Source organism: Oryctolagus cuniculus, chromosome 2 (genome assembly GCF_964237555.1).
Source record: "Oryctolagus cuniculus chromosome 2, mOryCun1.1, whole genome shotgun sequence".
Lineage (NCBI taxonomy): Eukaryota > Metazoa > Chordata > Mammalia > Lagomorpha > Leporidae > Oryctolagus > Oryctolagus cuniculus.
In genome coordinates this window covers 100,302,052-100,320,550 of record NC_091433.1, presented here as the reverse complement: position 1 = coordinate 100,320,550, position 18,499 = coordinate 100,302,052, and the positions used below count along the sequence as shown (strand labels likewise).

Below are 18,499 nucleotides of genomic sequence, written 5' to 3'. Positions count from 1 at the left end.
CATCAGCTTTCCTTTCCGAGGAGCTTTTTCAGTGCTGGTTCACTCCACATTTACAGTACATTGTACACACCGTGAATTCCCACCACTAAAGCTTCAGTGTGCATCCCCATAAAGTAACATAGTTCTCCAGTGGAAACGTTACCAAGTCTAACAAGTCACTCACTAGGACTTAGTGAAAGGTTGTATTTCCACAGTTACAGTCTCTGACATGATTTCTTAGATCTTACTTTTTTTTTTTTTTTTTAATGACCCTATACTTCAGGAGGGAGCTGACTGACTTTCCTGGACTAATCTAAAAAAGATTAAATGTTAACAGTATAACAAAATTGACTGCTCTGCTGTTCAACCTGGGAATCCTCGAAGACTTCAACAGCAGCATTGTGTGTGTGTGTGTGTGTGTGTGTGTGTGTGTGTGTGTGTGTGTGTGAGATTGATTGATTGACTGTTCCTGAATGCTCACTGTATTCTGGAACTAGACTTCTATTTGGATTTAGTGCTGTTCACTGTGGACGTGGTAACAGCCTGAGGCTGTAGGAGCGGGGCAGGTGGCAGCAATTCCTGTCTTCTCACCTATTGTCAGACTTGCTCATCTGTTACCCAGAGCCCCGAGCCCGAGCCCTGCTGGCCTGGTTTCTGTAGAGCAGGGGGTGAAGGGAGTGTCACTGTACCGCCCTCTGGCTCCAGTTCATCCTCATGCTGACTTCCTGTCAGTTTACCAGCTTTCAACCCCTGTTTACTAACACCTTGTGCTTCCAAGGCAGAAGTTTACTGATTTTTCACTCGGTGGCCCTTGGCAGGCTGCTGCACTGAGTCACTTTGGCTTCTTCACCTGCTTGCATCATCTTGGAGTTTCTTGCTCTCTCTCAACCTGTTCTCTCCTGTAGCACCATTATTGTCATTTAGATGGCGGGGTTGGGGGCGGGGGGGGGGGCTTCAGGAAGAGAATAAAATGCATGTGTTCAGTCTGCCTCTTTTAACCAGAAACTCATTTCTCTCACACCAGCTTCTCAAAAGTGAAATAAGAAGATTGGAACGGAACCAGGAGAGAGAAAAGTCCGTGGCTAACCTGGAATACTTGAAGAATGTCTTGCTTCAGTTCATTTTCCTGAAACCAGGAAGTGAAAGAGAGAGGCTCCTTCCTGTTATAGACACAATGTTGCAACTCAGCCCTGAAGAAAAAGGAAAACTTGCTGTAATTGCTCAAGGTGGGTGAAAGGAGACCCTTACAGCTTCTGTTTTACACTCAGTCTTGGTTGAAAAACTGTCTGCAGGTGTGCTTATTATCTTTCTCATGATACTGTGACTTAAATAACTTAAATTTTGTTCATTTAGACTGCTTCCATCATAGGTATAACCTATGGCTAGATTTGAAAAGAGGGCTTTCTTTTTTTCTTTTTCTTTTCTTTTTTATTTTTCTTTTTTTTTTTTTTCTTTTTGGAAAAGTAAAGAAACAGAAAGAGAGATGGAAAGAGAGCTTCCATCTGCTGATTCACTCCCCAATGATTGTAGCAGCCGGGGCTAAACCAGGCCAGAACCAGTAGCTCAAAACCTGGAACTCAGTGTGGGTCTCCCATGAGGTTGGCAGGGACCCAAGTACTTGAGCTATCGTCTGCTGCCTCTTGGGGTAAACATTAGCAGGAAATTGCATCAGAAGTGGAGGAGCCCCCAGTCTTCCATAGCAGTGACCTAACCACTGTTCCAAACACCTGCCCCCAAAAGCCAGCTTTTCAAAATTCTGGAGCAATTATAGTATAGCTATATAAAAGTTTAATAATCAGTAATGCAGTATAGTACTTAATTTGATCTTCTAGTTATTTGAAAATCAAATTTTTATCCTAGTGGTAAGATCTGGTGTGAGTGTGGTTTTGTAATACTTTTTTTCTTTTAACATGCCTTAGCTTGTTCCTCTTCTGCTTCTCCCTCTTCCCTACTCCTACCATCAAATAGTATAAGGACAGCAGAGTCCTGTGGCCCAACACTCAGTCCACATCCAACAGTCTGTCTTCCAGACACAGCTTCAGAGCTGTCTAGTGGTTAGAGTTTAGAATACTGTTTCAGAGCGATCTGTATAAAGTCCTTTAGAATGTATCACATGCAGTTAGTGATTTCACAATGCCTCTTCAGAATCAGTTGCATTTTTGGTGGAGTATTTAGATGTTTTTATTGTTGACATTTTCTAACATGAGAAAAATATAGACATCTCCCTTGTAGCTGTCAACCATCTCTTAATAGTTTTCAACCTATGGTCAGTTTTTTAGCAGGGTAGGAGAGAGCTAGAGATTTTAAAGAAAAACCCACACATCATATCATTTCCCTGTGAACACACCAGTGTGTCGTCTGTACCACTTCATGCTCATTGTTCCTGGGTAATCACAAAGTTCTTTATACAATATCCTAGGTAGGACATGTACATTGCATTAGATTGGTTGTGTTCACTTTGTTAGCTATAACAAGTCCATGTTCCTCTTTGAATATGCCATTTATTGAAAAAACCAACCATTTGTCCTGGACTTGGTACTTCAAGGTGGCATTGTGCTTACCCCAGTGTCCTATGCCAGGGAGTTAGATCTGATTAGATCCAGATGAAGTTGAGTAGAGCATGGGCAAAAACACATGATACTGTATCTTTATAAGACATTCTAAATAGGCCCCAAATGTCTAGATGCCCACTTTTGACCAATTTCCCTCTTTTACACGTCCCTCGATAAATTGACTTAAACTGATAGATCAGAATTCAGTGGGCATCAGAGTCTCCTGGTGCACTTAGTAAAACTCAGATTCTTGGACCATACCACAGTTTCTGACCCACGATTTTGCATTTTATGCAAAATTCCTTGAGGAATCCTGAACAAAAAGGGTCCATTAAAATTAATACTTAAAATTTTTGTAGGTGTTGATAGTTACTTTGAATATTTTCCTATAGTACATCTTTGTAGTGATGAAGGAGGTATATCCTTAGTACTAATAGTAAGCTCTGCTAATAGGGTACATTACTGTAGCCCAATAGCGTTTTTGTTACAAGATTCAAAATAAGAATCCATCATGAGGACCAGTGTTGTAACACAATGAGTTGAGCTGCCAACTGCAACATCAGCATCCTCTGTCAAAGCACAGGTTCAAGTCCTGTCTGCTCTGCTTCCAATCCAGCCCCCTGCTAGTGCTCTTAGGAAAGCAGAGGAAGAAGACCAAGTGCTTGGGCCCCTGGGGTCCCTGCCACCTACATGGGAAACCCGGATGGAGTTCCAGGCTCCTGACCCCAGCCTTGCCCAGCCCGGGGCATTGAGGCCATTTGCGGTGTAAACCAGTCGATGGAAGATAACTCTCTCTGTATAACTCTACCTCAAATAAACAAGTAAAAAATTTTAATATTTTATTTATTTATTCGAAAAGCAGTCACATAGATTGATCTTCCCTTCGCTGGTTCACTGTCCAAATGGCCACTCTGTAACTCTGCCTCTCAAATCTTTTAAATAAAATCTTTTAAGTTTTGATTTATTTATTTGAAAGAAACGCAAAGAGAGAAGGAAGGAAAGAGGAAGGAAGGAAGGAAGGAAGATAGGATCTTCCACCTGCTGGTTCACTCCCCCAGTGGCTAAGCACTTGGGCCATCTTCCGCTGTTTTCCCAGGTACATTAGCATGGAGCTCTATGGGAAGTCGAGTAGTTGGGACTCAAACTGGGAGTCATAGGAGATGCTGGCATTGCAGGTAGCAGCTTAACCCACTGCACCACAATGCCAGCCCCAGTTCCCCAACCTTGACAGGTGACATCAAATTCCTTGTAAATAACCATTAGGGATCCAACTGAAACCCTAACCAGGTGCCATGAGCTGCTTAGAGCGGTCTGTTACAGCCCTGTGTGAGTTGCAGCAGTAGTGTTCAAACAAGAGGTGTCAAGAAGTGAAGGCTGGTTCTCTGCTGATAGCACAGTTGCTAACTCTCCCTTTCCCCTGCTTGTGAGAGGTCAGCACAGGTCAGAGTGAGCGCTTCCTTTTCTGTCTGAGATAGAATTCATGGTAAGATGACTTTACTTGCTAGTAAGTTAGCCATATAATGCTTATCTCTGCAGTATTGCAATCTCGACTTAACTACTGTAGTGAAAGCTAGAAGTGACGTGTTTACATCACTTTATCATCAGACTAGATTACAATTTACAGAGCTGTATACTGTTACTTAGGACACAATGCTTGCATGAAAGTCAAATACGCTTTAGAAGTAAATGAGGGGCCGGCGCCGCGGCTCACTAGGCTAATCCTCCGCCTTGCGGCGCCAGCACACTGGGTTCTAGTCCCGGTCGGGAGCACCGGATTCTGTCCCAGTTGCCCCTCTTCCAGGCCAGCTCTCTGCTATGGCCAGGGAGTGCAGTGGAGGATGGCCCAAGTGCTTGGGTCCTGCACCCCATGGGAGACCAGGAGAAGCACCTGGCTCCTGCCATCGGATCAATGTGGTGCGCCAGTCGCAGCAGCCATTGGAGGGGGAACCAACGGCAAAGGAAGACCTTTCTCTCTCTCTCTCACTGTCCACTCTGCCTGTCAAAAAAAAAAAAAAAAAAAAAAAGAAGAAGAAGAAGTAAATGAGGAGGGAAAAGGCCAACATCGCCATAAGAAAATAGACTGAGACTGTCACGGGCGTTCTGACCATGTGCAGCCCCGCAGAGAGAGCATGCACACTCACACGCCTACTCTCAGTGTCTCAGTTGATTTGCAGAGGATGTGAACCGCATCCGTGGAGAACAGCCACTGCGTGCAGGCACCAGTGCACCTGTCTCAGTAAAGCCTCTCCCTGGTCCTTGTTATCTGCAGGGATGAAAGTGACAGGAACACTGGCCACACGGAGCAGGGTCCTGCTGTAACTTACCACACAGCTGAATATTTCTTGTATTACAAAGCATGCTTATAGTTTACCATTCATCCCAGATGAACACACAACAATCTGCTTTTCAGCTTCAGGAAGTGTTTCCAGTCTCTCATTATTTTTGAGAGCAAGGCTACCTTAAGACACATATCAGGGCCCAGTTGTCCATCCTTTAGCAGTATTTCTTGCTCAGCTTTCTTGAAGTTCTCCATGCAGACTGTGGGAGACAGATACTACAGTTTGGCTATTGATTTTGGTGTCCCCCAGAGGCCCATGTGTTAAATGCTTGGCCACAGGGTGGTGCTATTGGGAGAGGGTGGAGGCTTGATCCAGTATCTATAACCAGCTCTGGCCCTTTGGTCATTTGGGGAGTGAACCAGCAGATGGAAGACCTTTCTCCCTCTAGTTACTGACAGAGAGAGGGAGAGACAGAGCTGGGCCAACCCAAAGCCAGGAGCCAGGTGGTTCTTCCATGTTTCCCACACAAGTGCAGGGGCCTAGGTGCTTGGACCATCTTCCACTGCCTTCCCAGGCCATAAGCACAGAGCTGGATTGGAAAAGGAGCAGCCGAGGACTAGAACCAGAGCCCATATGAGATGCCAGCGCTGCAGGTGGAGGATTAACTTACTAGGCCACAGTGCCAGCCCCAAAATCTTAAAAAAAAAAACTGACTAGTACAGAAAATTGGTATTTGACACCAGGAGTGCATGACTGTTAACTATAAACTATACCTAAAAATGTGGAGATATCTTTAGAATTGGTTAACCGGCAGATGTTGGTAGACTTTGGAGAATCAGGCTAGGAAAGCCTACGATACTGTTGAGTGGTGCGTTGTGGGGAGCAGCCCGGACTGGACTGAGTTACTGGAATTAAGACTTATTCTATGCATCTGCTCTCCCACAATATGGCGCTGGGAGAGAAGTAAACAGCTTCCGCACAGCTGCCTCCAGTTCAGCTAATAAACTGTAGGACTTGCTCCTGATTGGAGGAGAGCAGCGTACTCGGCGTGTGGGCAGCCGAGTTAGGATTGGCGGAGGAGGACTATAAAGGAGGAGAGAGACGGCATGCACGAGGAACATCTAAGGGGAACATCTAGCTGAAGGAGCACCTGTGCAGCCCCCGAGAAGAGCCGGCCGGCGGTGTGCCGCTCCCCTGCGGAAGTGGGGAATGTGGCCAGGGGGAACTGCCCTTCCACGGAGGTGGAAGGGATAGTAGCCAACCCGGGAAGAACCAGCAGCAAACCCGGGGAGGGCCGAGCAGACGAAAGAACAGCGCAGGGTCTAGTGTCGTTCCTCCACGAAGAGGGGGAGCGACAGTGCGTTAAGGGTGGTTCTAGCGAAAGTGCAGAAGACGGGGAAGCTAGGAAAGGACTAGGACGTCTTAGAGTTTGAGTAAGCAGTCGTCCCCAGAATGCTGATACCAGGACATGCAGGCAGCAGAGGGCGTGCTGATGCGACGTCGGGTGGAAATGAGGTTACTGGGGACCGGACTCGGCCATCCGTATCACACCACAGTGTAGAACCTGGTGGCTGTGTCCTGAGATGTCGTGGGATACTGCACTTACAGCTGGTGGGCTGGTTGGTTGGACATGGCTTTCAGGGCAGCACTGCCCAGGCTACTGTTAGTATCTACAGTGAGAACCAGGAACAAAGAAGGATCAGAACAAAGAGTGGGAAATCTGAAGAAGGAGTTGTTTCAGAACAGGAAGGTGAGAGGGAGAAGCTGCTTGCTGAAGAGACTGGTGCAGGTAAAATGGAGTCATGGCTGATAGGCAAGCCACGGCTCAGGACCTGCACACCCCGTCTCCAACCTCCTGCTGATGCCTCCCGAGAGGCAGCAGATGAAGGCCCAAGTGCTTGAGTTCCTGCCACACAATAGGAGACCTGGATGGAGTTCCTGGCTCCCGGTTTTGGCCTGACCCAGCCCTGGTTATTATGGACATTTGGGGAGTGAACCAGTAGATGGAAGATTTCTGTGTGTGTGTGTGTGTGTGTCTCTCTCTCTCACACACACACACATGTTTTCAAATAAAATATTTTTTTTTTATTTTTTGCCAGACAGAATTAGAGAGTTACAGACAGAGAAAGACAGAGAGAAAGGTCTTCCTTCTGTTGGTTCACTCCGCTAATGGCCGCTAAGGCCAGTGCTGCGCCGATCCAAAGCCAGGAGCCAGGTGCTTCTCCTGGTCTCCCATGCGGGTGCAGGGACCCAAGCACTTGGGCCATCCTCCACTGCACTCCCTGGCCACAGCAGAGAGCTGGACTGGAAGAGGGGCAACCAGGACAGAATCCGGCACCCCAACCAGGACTAGAACCCAGGGTGCCGGCGCCGCAGGAGGAGGATTAGCCTATTGAGCCGTGGCGCCGGCCCTGTCTCTTGCTCTCTCTTTCACTCTGCCTTTCAACTACATAAATATCTAAAAAAATAAATAAACCTATCCATTAAATTGTTGTAACAAGGAAATCCAATATTATATCTTTAAAAAAGAATGATAGGGGCTGGTGCTGTGGCACAGTGGGTTAAAGCCCTAGCCTGAGGCACCCGCATCCCATATGGGCGCCAGTTCTAGTCCCAGCTGCTCCTCTTCCGATCCAGCTCTCTGCTATGGTCTGGGAGAGCAGTGGAAGATGGGCCAGGTCCTTGGGCCCCTGCATCCACGTGGGAGACCTGGAAGAGGCTCCTGGCTCCTGGGTTCGGATCAGCATAGCTCTGGCAGTTGCGGCCAATTGAGGAGTGAACCATCGGATGGAAGACCCCTCCCTCCCTCCCTCCCTCTCTCCCTCCCTCTCTCTCTCTCTCTCTCTCTCTCTTTCTCTGCCTCTCCTCTCTCTGTGTAACTCTGACTTTCAAATAAATAAACAAATCAATCTTTAAAAAATAATACTTGTCTAAATAATGGCACATATTCAGTGAAAAAGACATTGTTTGTTTGTACTGTACCGTGATACTAGAATATAGATTTCACATTGAATAAACTTAATACTTTTTTCTTTCACTTTCCAAAGGTGAGGAAGAAAATACTTCCCGTTCTTCTGGCTGGGCATCCTATCTGCACAGTTGGTCTGGACTTCGGTAGACTGATGGAAAGAAAATTATTTGCGAACCAAATAGAATCCATTGGGCAAAAATGGTTCACATATTTAACTGTCATTCTTTTGTCAGAAAGTGTATATAGGTTCACGTCCTCATATACCAGTACATATATGTGGAAAATGTGTTTCAAGAGCCTCGGCTTGAAGTACTGATACCAGTCCACTATCTGACACAACACAGCGGAGACCACAGTTCTGTGATCTCCCTACACAACTCCAGAAAGCAAACATGAAGACTGGGTTCCGCTCTGCCCCGGTACCTCGGGACTCCCCCATTTCTAGGCAGTACTGTGAATTTTGAAGCTTAACTAAATTTTAATACATCCCAACTGGAATTTAAGCTTTTTAAGTAGTGTTTCAAGGCTGTTCATTGCAGATAGGTTGTTATTGTAAATTGTTGAGAAAATTTGGGAAATAGAATGTGAAGGAAATTATATTTATCAAAGGATTATGAAGTAAACATGTTACAGTTAATTATTATGATGCTTAAGTTAAATTACAATGAGTTATTTACCCTACACTGTTCTCTTTCTGTCTAAAGTACTTAATCTCAGAACTCCCTATGCAGCTGTAACACTGAGTAGTCGGGACCACACCTCAGTAGGTGATTTCATGGTGTCTTCCCAGGCTCCTGACAGGGTACGCTGCTTGCAAGCCATGAGTCTGTTTTGGGAATACTCTGTATCCCCAAATAAAGCACCTCAGGACAGTGGCTGTCCTGCCCAGCGCTGAGAATGACGGGGCAGGTATTGCCAGGGTCCCGGCAGTGTCAGTCCCTAAACTTTCTGTCAGTGGGAATTCTAGGGAGACACCGTGGAGGTCAGTTCCTGGCAGTAACCCCAAATGGTGGTGTTACTTCCATTTGATACCTAAATGTATTTGACTAGATCTAAACTGTGTTCTTAAAATCAAATTTGAAAACTCTACTTTTAATATTTGTTAATAAATCACCACACAGTATGCTTTCTGAAGTTTTTAGTCTTCTAATTTATGCTCTAATTTTGAGACTTAGCAGAAGAACTGATTTTTTGTTTTACTTCAATTACACAAAAGAGCTTCAGTTTCCAAATTTGCTTAACTAGAATTTGCTGCTGACAGGTTGAGTTTCTTTAAGAAAATATCTCCTCTGTCTGTGCTCCTGTCCTAGAAGAGCAGACCTAACTAGTGAATGTATTAATAAAAAGGCATCTATTTCAAAGCTGACTTTAAAAGTTTAGTTTTTTTACTTTATAAACTGTGAATATGAGTATGCCAGCAGCATACAATGTAACTGTAATATTTAAATAAATTTCACTTCCTCTTTGAGCCTTTCGCAGTCTGTACAAACTTGTTTGAAAATACAGTCTCGAATTATGAATGTGATAGCAAATGCTTTTTTTGCAGGGTGAAAAATTACTACTTTGATTAGAAAAGGCACATTCTTTGATAGCTTCAGCCCTGAGGAAACGCAGTGATTAATTTAATATGCTTCACTGTGTGTTACATTCCAGTGGTTAGTCTTCATCAGACACTGTCTCCGCGGTTGTAAGCTGATTATGACTTGGAATTGCAGGCTCGTCCTAAACAATTAGGACCTGTCGGGTAGTCGGGTTAGCGCAGACTGACTTCAGCCTGTGCCTGTAGACCGTGGTGTCCTCTGTCTGACATCCTGCTTCAGCTGAGACTGGAAGCAACATAGGTAGGCATTGGCCTTCCACAAAATGGACCAAGATTCCCCCAGGCGCAGTTGCCTGCCGAAGATTCTGCCAGCTTAAGGGTGACCTCAGTTCACGGGATTTTCTCCGTGAGGGGCAGAAGCCACTAACTCCTCTTGGAGTTTGGCCTGTGAAATGGGGATGGACAAAGCAGAGGGAGGGAGAAGCAAAGGTACCAGAAGAAAAAGGGATGGAGCTGACCTGCGAACGCCACAGCCAGGCTGAGTAGTTCACAAGCAAGTGGTCACTGCTAGTGTATTGTTGTTTTCCCTCCTCGCGCCCTTTCTGACTTACTTTTCATCATTTCTAATTGCTCAGAGCTGCGTCTCTAATCCAGTGTCCTGACCATCGCAGTTCTCACTGAAACATTTTTATAAACATTTTTATGCTCAAAAACTATTTACCAGGATAAATTTATATCATCAAAATGCACTTTTTTATATTTTTATTTATTTTGAGAGGTAGAGTTACACAGAGAGGGAAAGACAGAAAGGTCTTCCATCACTCGTTCACTCCTCAAATGGCCACAACTGCTGGAGATGGGCGGATCGGAAGCCAGGAGCCAGGAGCTTCTTCCAGGTCTCCCACGCGGGTGCAGGGGCCCAAGGACTGGGGTCATCCTCTACCACTTTCACAGCAGAGAGCTGGATCAGACGAGGACCGGCCCAGAGTAGAACCATGTGCATGTGGAATGCCAACACCGCAAGGGGAGGCTTAGCCTGCTAGGTAGGCCACAGCACAGGCCCCCTCAAAATGCATTATTAAAGGAGACTGTAAGCGATCAGCTTCCGGTTCTGCTGAGAACAGCAGTGCAGGGATTTAGTGCTCATTGTTATGTAATTATTAATAGCACCCTCTTTCACTCTCAGAAGACTCCAGCTGTCAACACAGGAAATGCAAAGATGACAGAAGACTCAGGCAACGAAATCATCTGGAGTATATTCCCTCTACCTGAGCTTTGTCCAGCTTTGTCCACCTGAGCAGCCTGGCTAGGAATAGCAATGCCATAGATTCATCAGTAAAGAGAAGATTGTGATGGTATTTTTTTCTTTCTGGGTAATCAGTCATACAAACAATGGGATGAACAGAGCATCCATTTGTAATAGTTAAATGAGTTCACATGAATCCACCAGTCAGCTCAAAAAGTAAATACTGGGAGAGGATGGCCCAAGTGCTCCATGGGAGACCGGGAGAAAGCACCTGGCTCCTGGCTTCGGATCAGTGCAGCTCCAGCTGTTGTGGCCATTTGGGGGGTGAACCAACGGAAGGAAGACCTTTCTCTCTGCCTCTCTCACTGTCTAACTCCACCACTTCCACCACTTCCAACACTAGTGTCCCCTATCAGAGGGGCCAGTGTGAGACCTTGCTGTGCTGCTCTGCTTCTGATCTGACTTCCTGTAATGCAACTGGCATGACAGGAGAAGATGGTCAAAGTACTTGGAACCCTGCCGTGCGTGTGGGAGAGCAGGATGAAGTTCCTGACTCCTGACTTTAGCCTGGCCCCGCCCTGGCTGTTGTGGTCATTGTGGCCATCTGGGAAGTGAATCAGAGGCTGGAAGGTCTCTCTGTCTCTCTCTGTCACTTTGACTTTCAGATAAATACATACATACATACCAATGTGTTTGAAGTTCCCTGTATGCCTCTCATGTCTAAGCAGTATCCTGAATTTAGTGTTAATCATTCCTATGCATTTGTACTGTTTTGTTTGTTAGCCTTATAAAATTTAGAATATTACGGATTTTCTTCTTTTTTTTTTGGACAGGCAGAGTGGACAGTGAGAGAGAGAGACAAAGAGAAAGGTCTTCCTTTGCCATTGGTTCACCCTCCAAAGGCCGCCGCAGCAGGCGCACAGCGCCGATCCGATGGCAGGAGCCAGGTACTTATCCTGGTCTCCCATGGGGGGCAGGGCCCAAGCACTTGGGCCATCCTCCACTGCACTCCCTGGCCACAGCAGAGAGCTGGCCTGGAAGAGGGGCAACCGGGACAGAATCCGGCACCCTGACTGGGACTAGAACCCGGTGTGCCGGCGCCACAGGCGGAGGATTAGCCTAGTGAGCCACGGCGCCGGCCCGGATTTTCTTCTAACTTGGTTTCTAACTCAACATTTAATCCATATTGATGCACATAGCTGTAGTTCATTTATTTCACTGCCATATAGTATTAGATTTTATGACTATACCACAACTTATCCCATCTGTCAGTGAGCATTTGGGTTGTCTTCACTGTCTTATTCTGAGGGATGATGTTGCATGAACAGTATTCTACCTATTTTAAGATACTTAGTTACAAGAGTTGAGCATATATCTTAGTCAACATGCTGGAGTGTGCACATGCTCAACCCTACTAGGTCATGCCAGATGGGCTGGTTGCATCAGTGTGGTTTTTGAATACAGTGTTTGAGAATTCCTGTTGCCTTCATTCTCATCAACAACCAACGTCAGCCTTGGTAATTCTGACCAGGCTGATGGGTGGAGTCTTAACTGTGGTTTTAGTTTGTAATTTTCCTGTGGTTTTAAATTACTAGTGAAATGGAGCATCTCTTACTATATCATTATTTGTGTTTCCTGTAAATGTCTGTTCATGTATTTTGTTGCCTGTTTTTCTATTGGTTGCTTGTCCTATTTAAACTGATTCATAAGAACTACTTTATATTTGCATATCCTAGAAAATAAATCTTAAAAAAAAAGTTTGTCCTACCCAAAACAGGAAGACAGAGATTTTATTTTTTAAACAAATTTAACCAGAGAAGTTTGGGACTTAAGAATACTAGGTATATCCGAAAGTATCAGAAAGGAGAAATAAAACTGCATTGAAAAGCCAGGGGTTAAGGGAAAATCTGCACCCTGAATGCCCCCACTCCCCCAGCCTGCTCTGTCACCCTTGCTCCACCTCTGTTCCCAGCACCCAACAGCTGACCCTGTCGCTCCGGCCACCAGGGTCATTTTCTTGAGAAACTTTACAGTTCAGGAGAAAACACCAAACGACTGACATTTAGAGATTCCCTACTGGACATTCATTGCCCTCAATAAAGAATAAAGAAAGGAAGAAAAGTGGAATAAACTCTTGGAAATTAAAATTCAAATACCTAGGGGCCAGCGCTGTGGCATACAGGATAAAGCCGCCACCTGCAGCGCCAGCATCCCATATGGGTGCAGGTCTGAGTCCCAGCTGCTCCACTTCTGATCCAGCTCTCTGCTATGGCCTGGGATAGCAGTAGAAGATGGCCCAAGTCCTTGGACCCCTGTACCTGCATGGGAAGACCAGGAGGAAGAGGCCGGTTCCGTGGCTCACTAGGCTAATCCTCCACCTTGCAGTGCCGGCACACCAGGTTCTAGTCCCGGTCAGGGCGCCGGATTCTGTCCCCGTTGCTTCTCTTCCAGGCCAGCTCTCTGCTATGGCCCGGGAGTGCAGTGGAGGATGGCCCAGGTGCTTGGGCCCTGCACCCCATGGGAGACCAGGAGAAGCACCTGGCTCCTGCCTTCGGATCAGCGTGGTGCGCCGGCCGCAGGTGACCATTGGAGGGTGAACCAACATCAAAAGGAAGACCTTTCTCTCTCTCTCTCACTGTCCACTCTGCCTGTCCAAAAAATAAAATAAAAATAAAAAGACCAGGAGGAAGCTCCTGGCTTCTGAACGGTGGCTCATGTCATTGGGGCCATTTGGGGAGTGAACTATAAGATGTAAGATTTCTCTCTCTGCCTCTGCCTTTCAAATAAATCTTTTTTAAAAAATTGAAATAGCTAAGCACAAAAGATGAGAAAGAGGTGGACAGAAAGAAGTAGACTATTGGAAAGATTCTAATCTAGGAAACTCAAGATTTAACAGGAGTCCCTTGAACATCAAATAGGAAGAAACTTCTAAAGAAATAGTGTAAGAAGACTTTGCATAACAGAGTTCAAAAGAAAGGGCTGTGGAAGATCCAGTGCCGTGGAAAAGGGCTTACAGCATGTTAATGGAAATTTTTAGAACAAAGACGTTCTAAAAAGTTGCCAAAGGACAATTGTTTCAGACTTGTCACTGGCAACGCTGTACACCAGAAAATTCCTCAAAAATCCGAGGGAAAATTATTTGCAACCTGAAATTCTATAAACAACAGAGCTTCAATTATGTGGAAGGAAAAAAACATTTTCAGATGCCTAACAACTAGAAAGAAATTGCTTCCCATGCATCCTTTCTTAGAGACTTATTGAGAAAATGTGCTCCCGAAAGCTGAGAAAGGAAAAAAACAGGGATGAAGACTCCCCAGGGCAGAGGCTGTGAGCTCAGGGAGCAGAGGACTGGCCAAGCCTCCAGGGGAAAACATGGAAGCAGCAGATCATCATGCAGCTCCTGTGTAAAACGTTGTTGTAAGATGTTAGAAACAGTGACATTGAGGCTGGTGCCGTGGCTCACTAGGCTAATCCTCTGCCTTGCGGTGCCAGCACACCAGGTTCTAGTCCCGGTCGGGGTGCCAGATCCTGCCCTGGTTGCCCCTTTTCCAGGCCAGCTCTCTGCTATGGCCTGGGAGTGCAGTGGAGGATGGCTCACGTGCTTGGGCCCTGCACCCCATGGGAGACCAGGATAAGTACCTGGCTCCTGCCATCGGATCAGTGCAGTGCGTCGGCCGCGGCGGCCATTTGAGGGTGAATCAACGGCAAAAAGGAAGACCTTTCTCTCTCTCTCTCTCTAACTGTCCACTCTGCCTGTCAAAAAAAAAATAATAATAATAAAATTTAAAAAATAGTGACATTGGCAAAGTATTTAACATTAAGGAAATGTTTTGAATTATTAGTTTTGATAATATCGTGTCTATGTTCAAAAAGAATTCTGATCTTTTAAAAATATGCAGAACTGTGGTAGTTGAGATTATATTTGATCCAAATTAATGTGAGAAGGGAAAAATGGGTAGGAGAAAAGATGAAGTAGGGGTGACATGGAGCTAATATTTGCTTTTATTAGGGACAAATATCTCCATTTTACATATTTACCCACCCACACATTTTTTTAAAGATTTCTTTATTTATTTGAAAGAGTTACACAGAGAGAAGGAGAGGCAAAGAGAGAGAGGTCTTCCATCCACTGGTTCACTCTTCAGTTGGCTGCAATGGCCAAAGCTGTGCCAATCCAAAGCCAGGAGCCAGGAACTTCTCCCAGATCTCCCATGTGGGTGCAGGGGCCCAAGGCCTTGGGCCATCTTCTACTGCTTTCCCAGGCCATAGCCAAGAGTTGGGTCAGAAGTGGAGCAGCTAGGACTTGAACCGGCACCCATATGGGATGCCGGCATGGCAGGTGCCAGCTTTACCCACTATGTCACAGAGCCAGCCCCTACACCCACACATTTTTAAAACAGGATTTTTTTTTAAATATTTCTTTATTTGAAAGATAGAGTGACAGAGTGACTGCAACAACTAAGGCTGGGCCATACCAAAGCCAAGAGCCAGGAACTCAATCCGAGCCTCACACATGTGCTTCAAGAACCAAAGAGTGCTTTTCCAGGTGCATTAGCAGGGAGTTGGATCAGAAGCAGAGCAACCCAGACTTGAATCAGCTGCTCCAGTATGGGATGCCAGTGTCACAGGCAGCAGCTTAACCCACTGCTACACAATGCCGGCTCCAAGTATACTTTTTTTTTTTACGTAATTATACCTTGTGTTTTGTTTATTAAACCATTATTGACATATAATTTACATACCATAAAATTCACTGAGGGGCCGGCACCATGATGCAGTAGGTTGATCCTCTACCTGTGGCACCAGCATCCCATATGGGCACTGGTTCTAGTCCTCGCTGCCCCTCTTCCAATCTAGCTCTCTGCTATGGCCTGGGGAGGCAGTGGAAGACGGCCCAAGTGCTTGGGCTCCTGCACCCGTGTGGGAGACCGGGAGGAGGCACCGGGCTCCTGGCTTCAGATGGGTGCAGCTCCAGCCATTGCAGCCATCTGGGGAGTGAACAAGCGGATGGAAGACATTTTTCTCTCTGTCTCTCCTTCTCACTGTCTGTAACTCTACCTCTCAAATAAATAAATAAAATCTTTAAAAAAAATTCACTGATTTAGAGTAAACAATATATTGGGTTTAGTATATTCACAGAATTGTGACAACATACCCACAACCTAAGTTTAGAAATTGTCATTGGGGCCGGCACTGTGGCGTAGCGGGTAAAGCCACTGCCTGCAGTGCCAGCATCCCATATGGACACTGGTTCGAGACCCTGCTGCTCCACTTCCAATCCAGCTCTCTGCTATGGCCTGGGAAAGCAGTGGAAGATGGCGCAAGTCCTTGGGCCCCTGCACCCACATGGGAGACCTGGAAGAAGGTCCTGACTCCTGGCTTCAGATTGGCACAACTCCGGCCATTGCAGCCATCTCGGGGAGTAGACCAGTGGATGGAAGACCTCTCTCTCTCTCTCTGCCTCTTTGTAACTCTGCATTTCAAATAAATAAATCTTTTTTAAAAAGAGAATTAAAAAAGAATTTGTCATTATCACCCTGCGCCAGCTGTTGGCAACTATCAATATCCTTTCTGTCTCTAGATTGGCCTATTCCCGGCCTGCATACACATGGAATCATACAGTATTAGGTCTTTCGTGTCTGGCTTTTTTCAACTAATATTTTCAAGGTTCATCCACACTGTACCTGCCCTAGTCCTCCATTCATTATCACTGCTGAATAATATTCCATCAGTGAATACCATATTTCACTCCCCAGGTGACAGATGTTTGGGTGTTGCCAGCTTTTGACTGCCAGGAAAGTGTGCATGCGAGGTTTTGTGTGAATATGCTTTCATTTCTCATGGATGTGCACCTAGGAGTAGAGATGTCGTGTCATGGTAACTCCACGTTCAGCTGTTGGACAAACTGCCAGACGGTTTTCTGAAGTGATGGCTCTGCTTTACAATCCCACCAACAGGATGTGAGGCTCACCACCATCTCTTTTACTGCAGCCATTCTAGTGGGTATAAGTTGGCATCTCATGACTGTGATTTGTATGGAACTAATAATTCAATGTCATTAGTTATATGTTGAGCATTTTTCATGCATGTGCTTTGTATATCTTGTTTGGAGAAATGCCTGTTTAACTTATTCCTATTCTTAAAGTTAGATTGTCCATTATTTAGTTGTAGGTACCCTTTACATAGTCTAGTTATGTCCTTTATCGGGTACATGACTGACAAATACTTTGTCTCACTATGTGGGCTGTATGTTTACTTTCCTGCATGGTATCATTTCCAGCAGGAAAGTTTGTATCTCCAGCCAAGTCTAATTTACCTTTGTCTTTTGCTTTTGGGTCACTTGTGCCCAAAGCCTTGGCTAATCCAAGCTCACAATGATCTATTCCTTTGTTCCTGTCAATGGTTTTATGCTTTTAGATCTCTGGTCTACCTTGAATTACTTTTTTAAATTATAAAAGAGGTCCATCTTCATTCTCTTCATTGACATCCATTAGCCCCAGCAGCATTTATTGAAAACACCGTTCTCCTCCTACTGAACTGTCTTGGCACCTCTGTTGAAAATCAATTATCCATCCGCTTACGGAGTTACATCTAGACTCTCAGTTCCACGCCATTGATCCGGCTGTGTGCCGGTATACTACCATCTCACCGCCATCTTGATTACTGCAGCTGTGTAGTAAGATTTGGAGTTAGGATGTGTGAGTCCTCCAACGCCATTCCTTTTCAAGATTGCTCTGGCTCTCCCAGCACCAGGTGAATTTTAGAGTGAGGTTGCCTTCTCTCTCGCTCCTTCCACGCCAGGCGTTAAAAAAAAAAAAAGAAGAGCCGGCGCCGTGGCTCAATAGGCTAATCCTCCACCATGCGGCGCCGGCACACCGGGTTCTAGTCCCGGTCGGGGCGCCGGATTCTGTCCCGGTTGCCCCTCTTCCAGGCCAGCTCTCTGCTATGGCCAGGGAGTGCAGTGGAGGATGGCCCAGGTGCTTGGGCCCTGCACCCCATGGGAGACCAGGAAAAGCACCTGGCTCCTGGCTCCTGCCATCGGATCAGCGCGGTGCGCCGGCTGCAGCGGCGGCCATTGGAGGGTGATCCAACGGCAAAGGAAGACCTTTCTCTCTCTGTCTCTCTCTCTCACTGTCCACTCTGCCTGTCAAAAAAAAAAAAGAAAGAAAAAAAAAAAAAAGAAAAAAAAAAAAAAAAGAAATCCACCTGCTTTGACAGGTAGGAACGGCCAGCGATCCCTGTGTGGTCAGTGAAGAGAATAAGGAAATCTGCTGGCAGGCACCTCTTTGCTAAAGACAAGGAAGGGAGAGCTTCGTGGCATCACTGTTCCTCCTTCTCTCTACTTGAAAGTAGGCTTACTGCCTGGAGCTGTGACAACCATCTTGGGACAATGAGGCAATAGATGTGCTAAGAATGGTGGATTTGGAAATAGAATTTGTGTTCATTCTTGTCATTGAACAATCCATAACCTATCCCCGATTTCTTATTATGAGAACAAACACTTTTTGGGGTGATTCCTGTTCCGTGCTGCTGACTCACTCCTAATTCTTGAGTAGGAGTGATAATCTCATAGGATTAAATGAAAGTATGCAGGTAAAAGGCTGACTCAGAGCAGTGCCTGGTACATGGGACATGCACAATAAATGTTAGATACTATCATTGTCTACTTCTGACATGCAGTTATAAAAATGTATGTTGATTGTGTTCCTTGATTTTTTTTTTTTTTTTTTGGCACCTTAAAGAAAATACATGTTTGGGTTGGTTTGGTTTTTATCGGCTCTTCTGAATGTTGTTGTACTATTTTTTTTAACAGGCAGAGTTACACAGTGAGAGAAAGAGACAGAGAGAAAGGTCTTCCTTCCATTGGTTCACCCCCTAAATGGCCACTATGGCCGGTGCGCTGCGCCGATCCGAAGCCAGGAGCCAGGTACT

The 18,499-nt window shown here is 45.7% G+C and overlaps 1 protein-coding gene across 7 annotated transcripts in view; it reads left to right on the top strand.

Moving 5' to 3' along the window:
• The window catches only part of GCC2 (GRIP and coiled-coil domain containing 2), a 63,787-nt gene extending 46,019 nt beyond the window's left edge, over positions 1 to 17,768 (top strand). For 4 of the 7 annotated variants that reach the window (XM_051834687.2, XM_051834681.2, XM_051834680.2 and 1 more), the window contains 2 exons: positions 1,004 to 1,205; positions 10,508 to 17,768. In XM_051834687.2, coding sequence (XP_051690647.1) covers positions 1,004 to 1,205; positions 10,508 to 10,593 — 288 coding nt within the window. In that variant the 3' untranslated portion in view covers positions 10,594 to 17,768. Of the gene's footprint in view, positions 1 to 1,003; positions 1,206 to 7,857; positions 9,250 to 10,507 lie in introns of those variants that run through there. The other 3 variants (XR_011386423.1, XM_070068690.1, XM_051834683.2) reach the window with 1 other exon arrangement.
• The last annotated feature ends 731 nt before the right edge of the window (positions 17,769 to 18,499 follow it).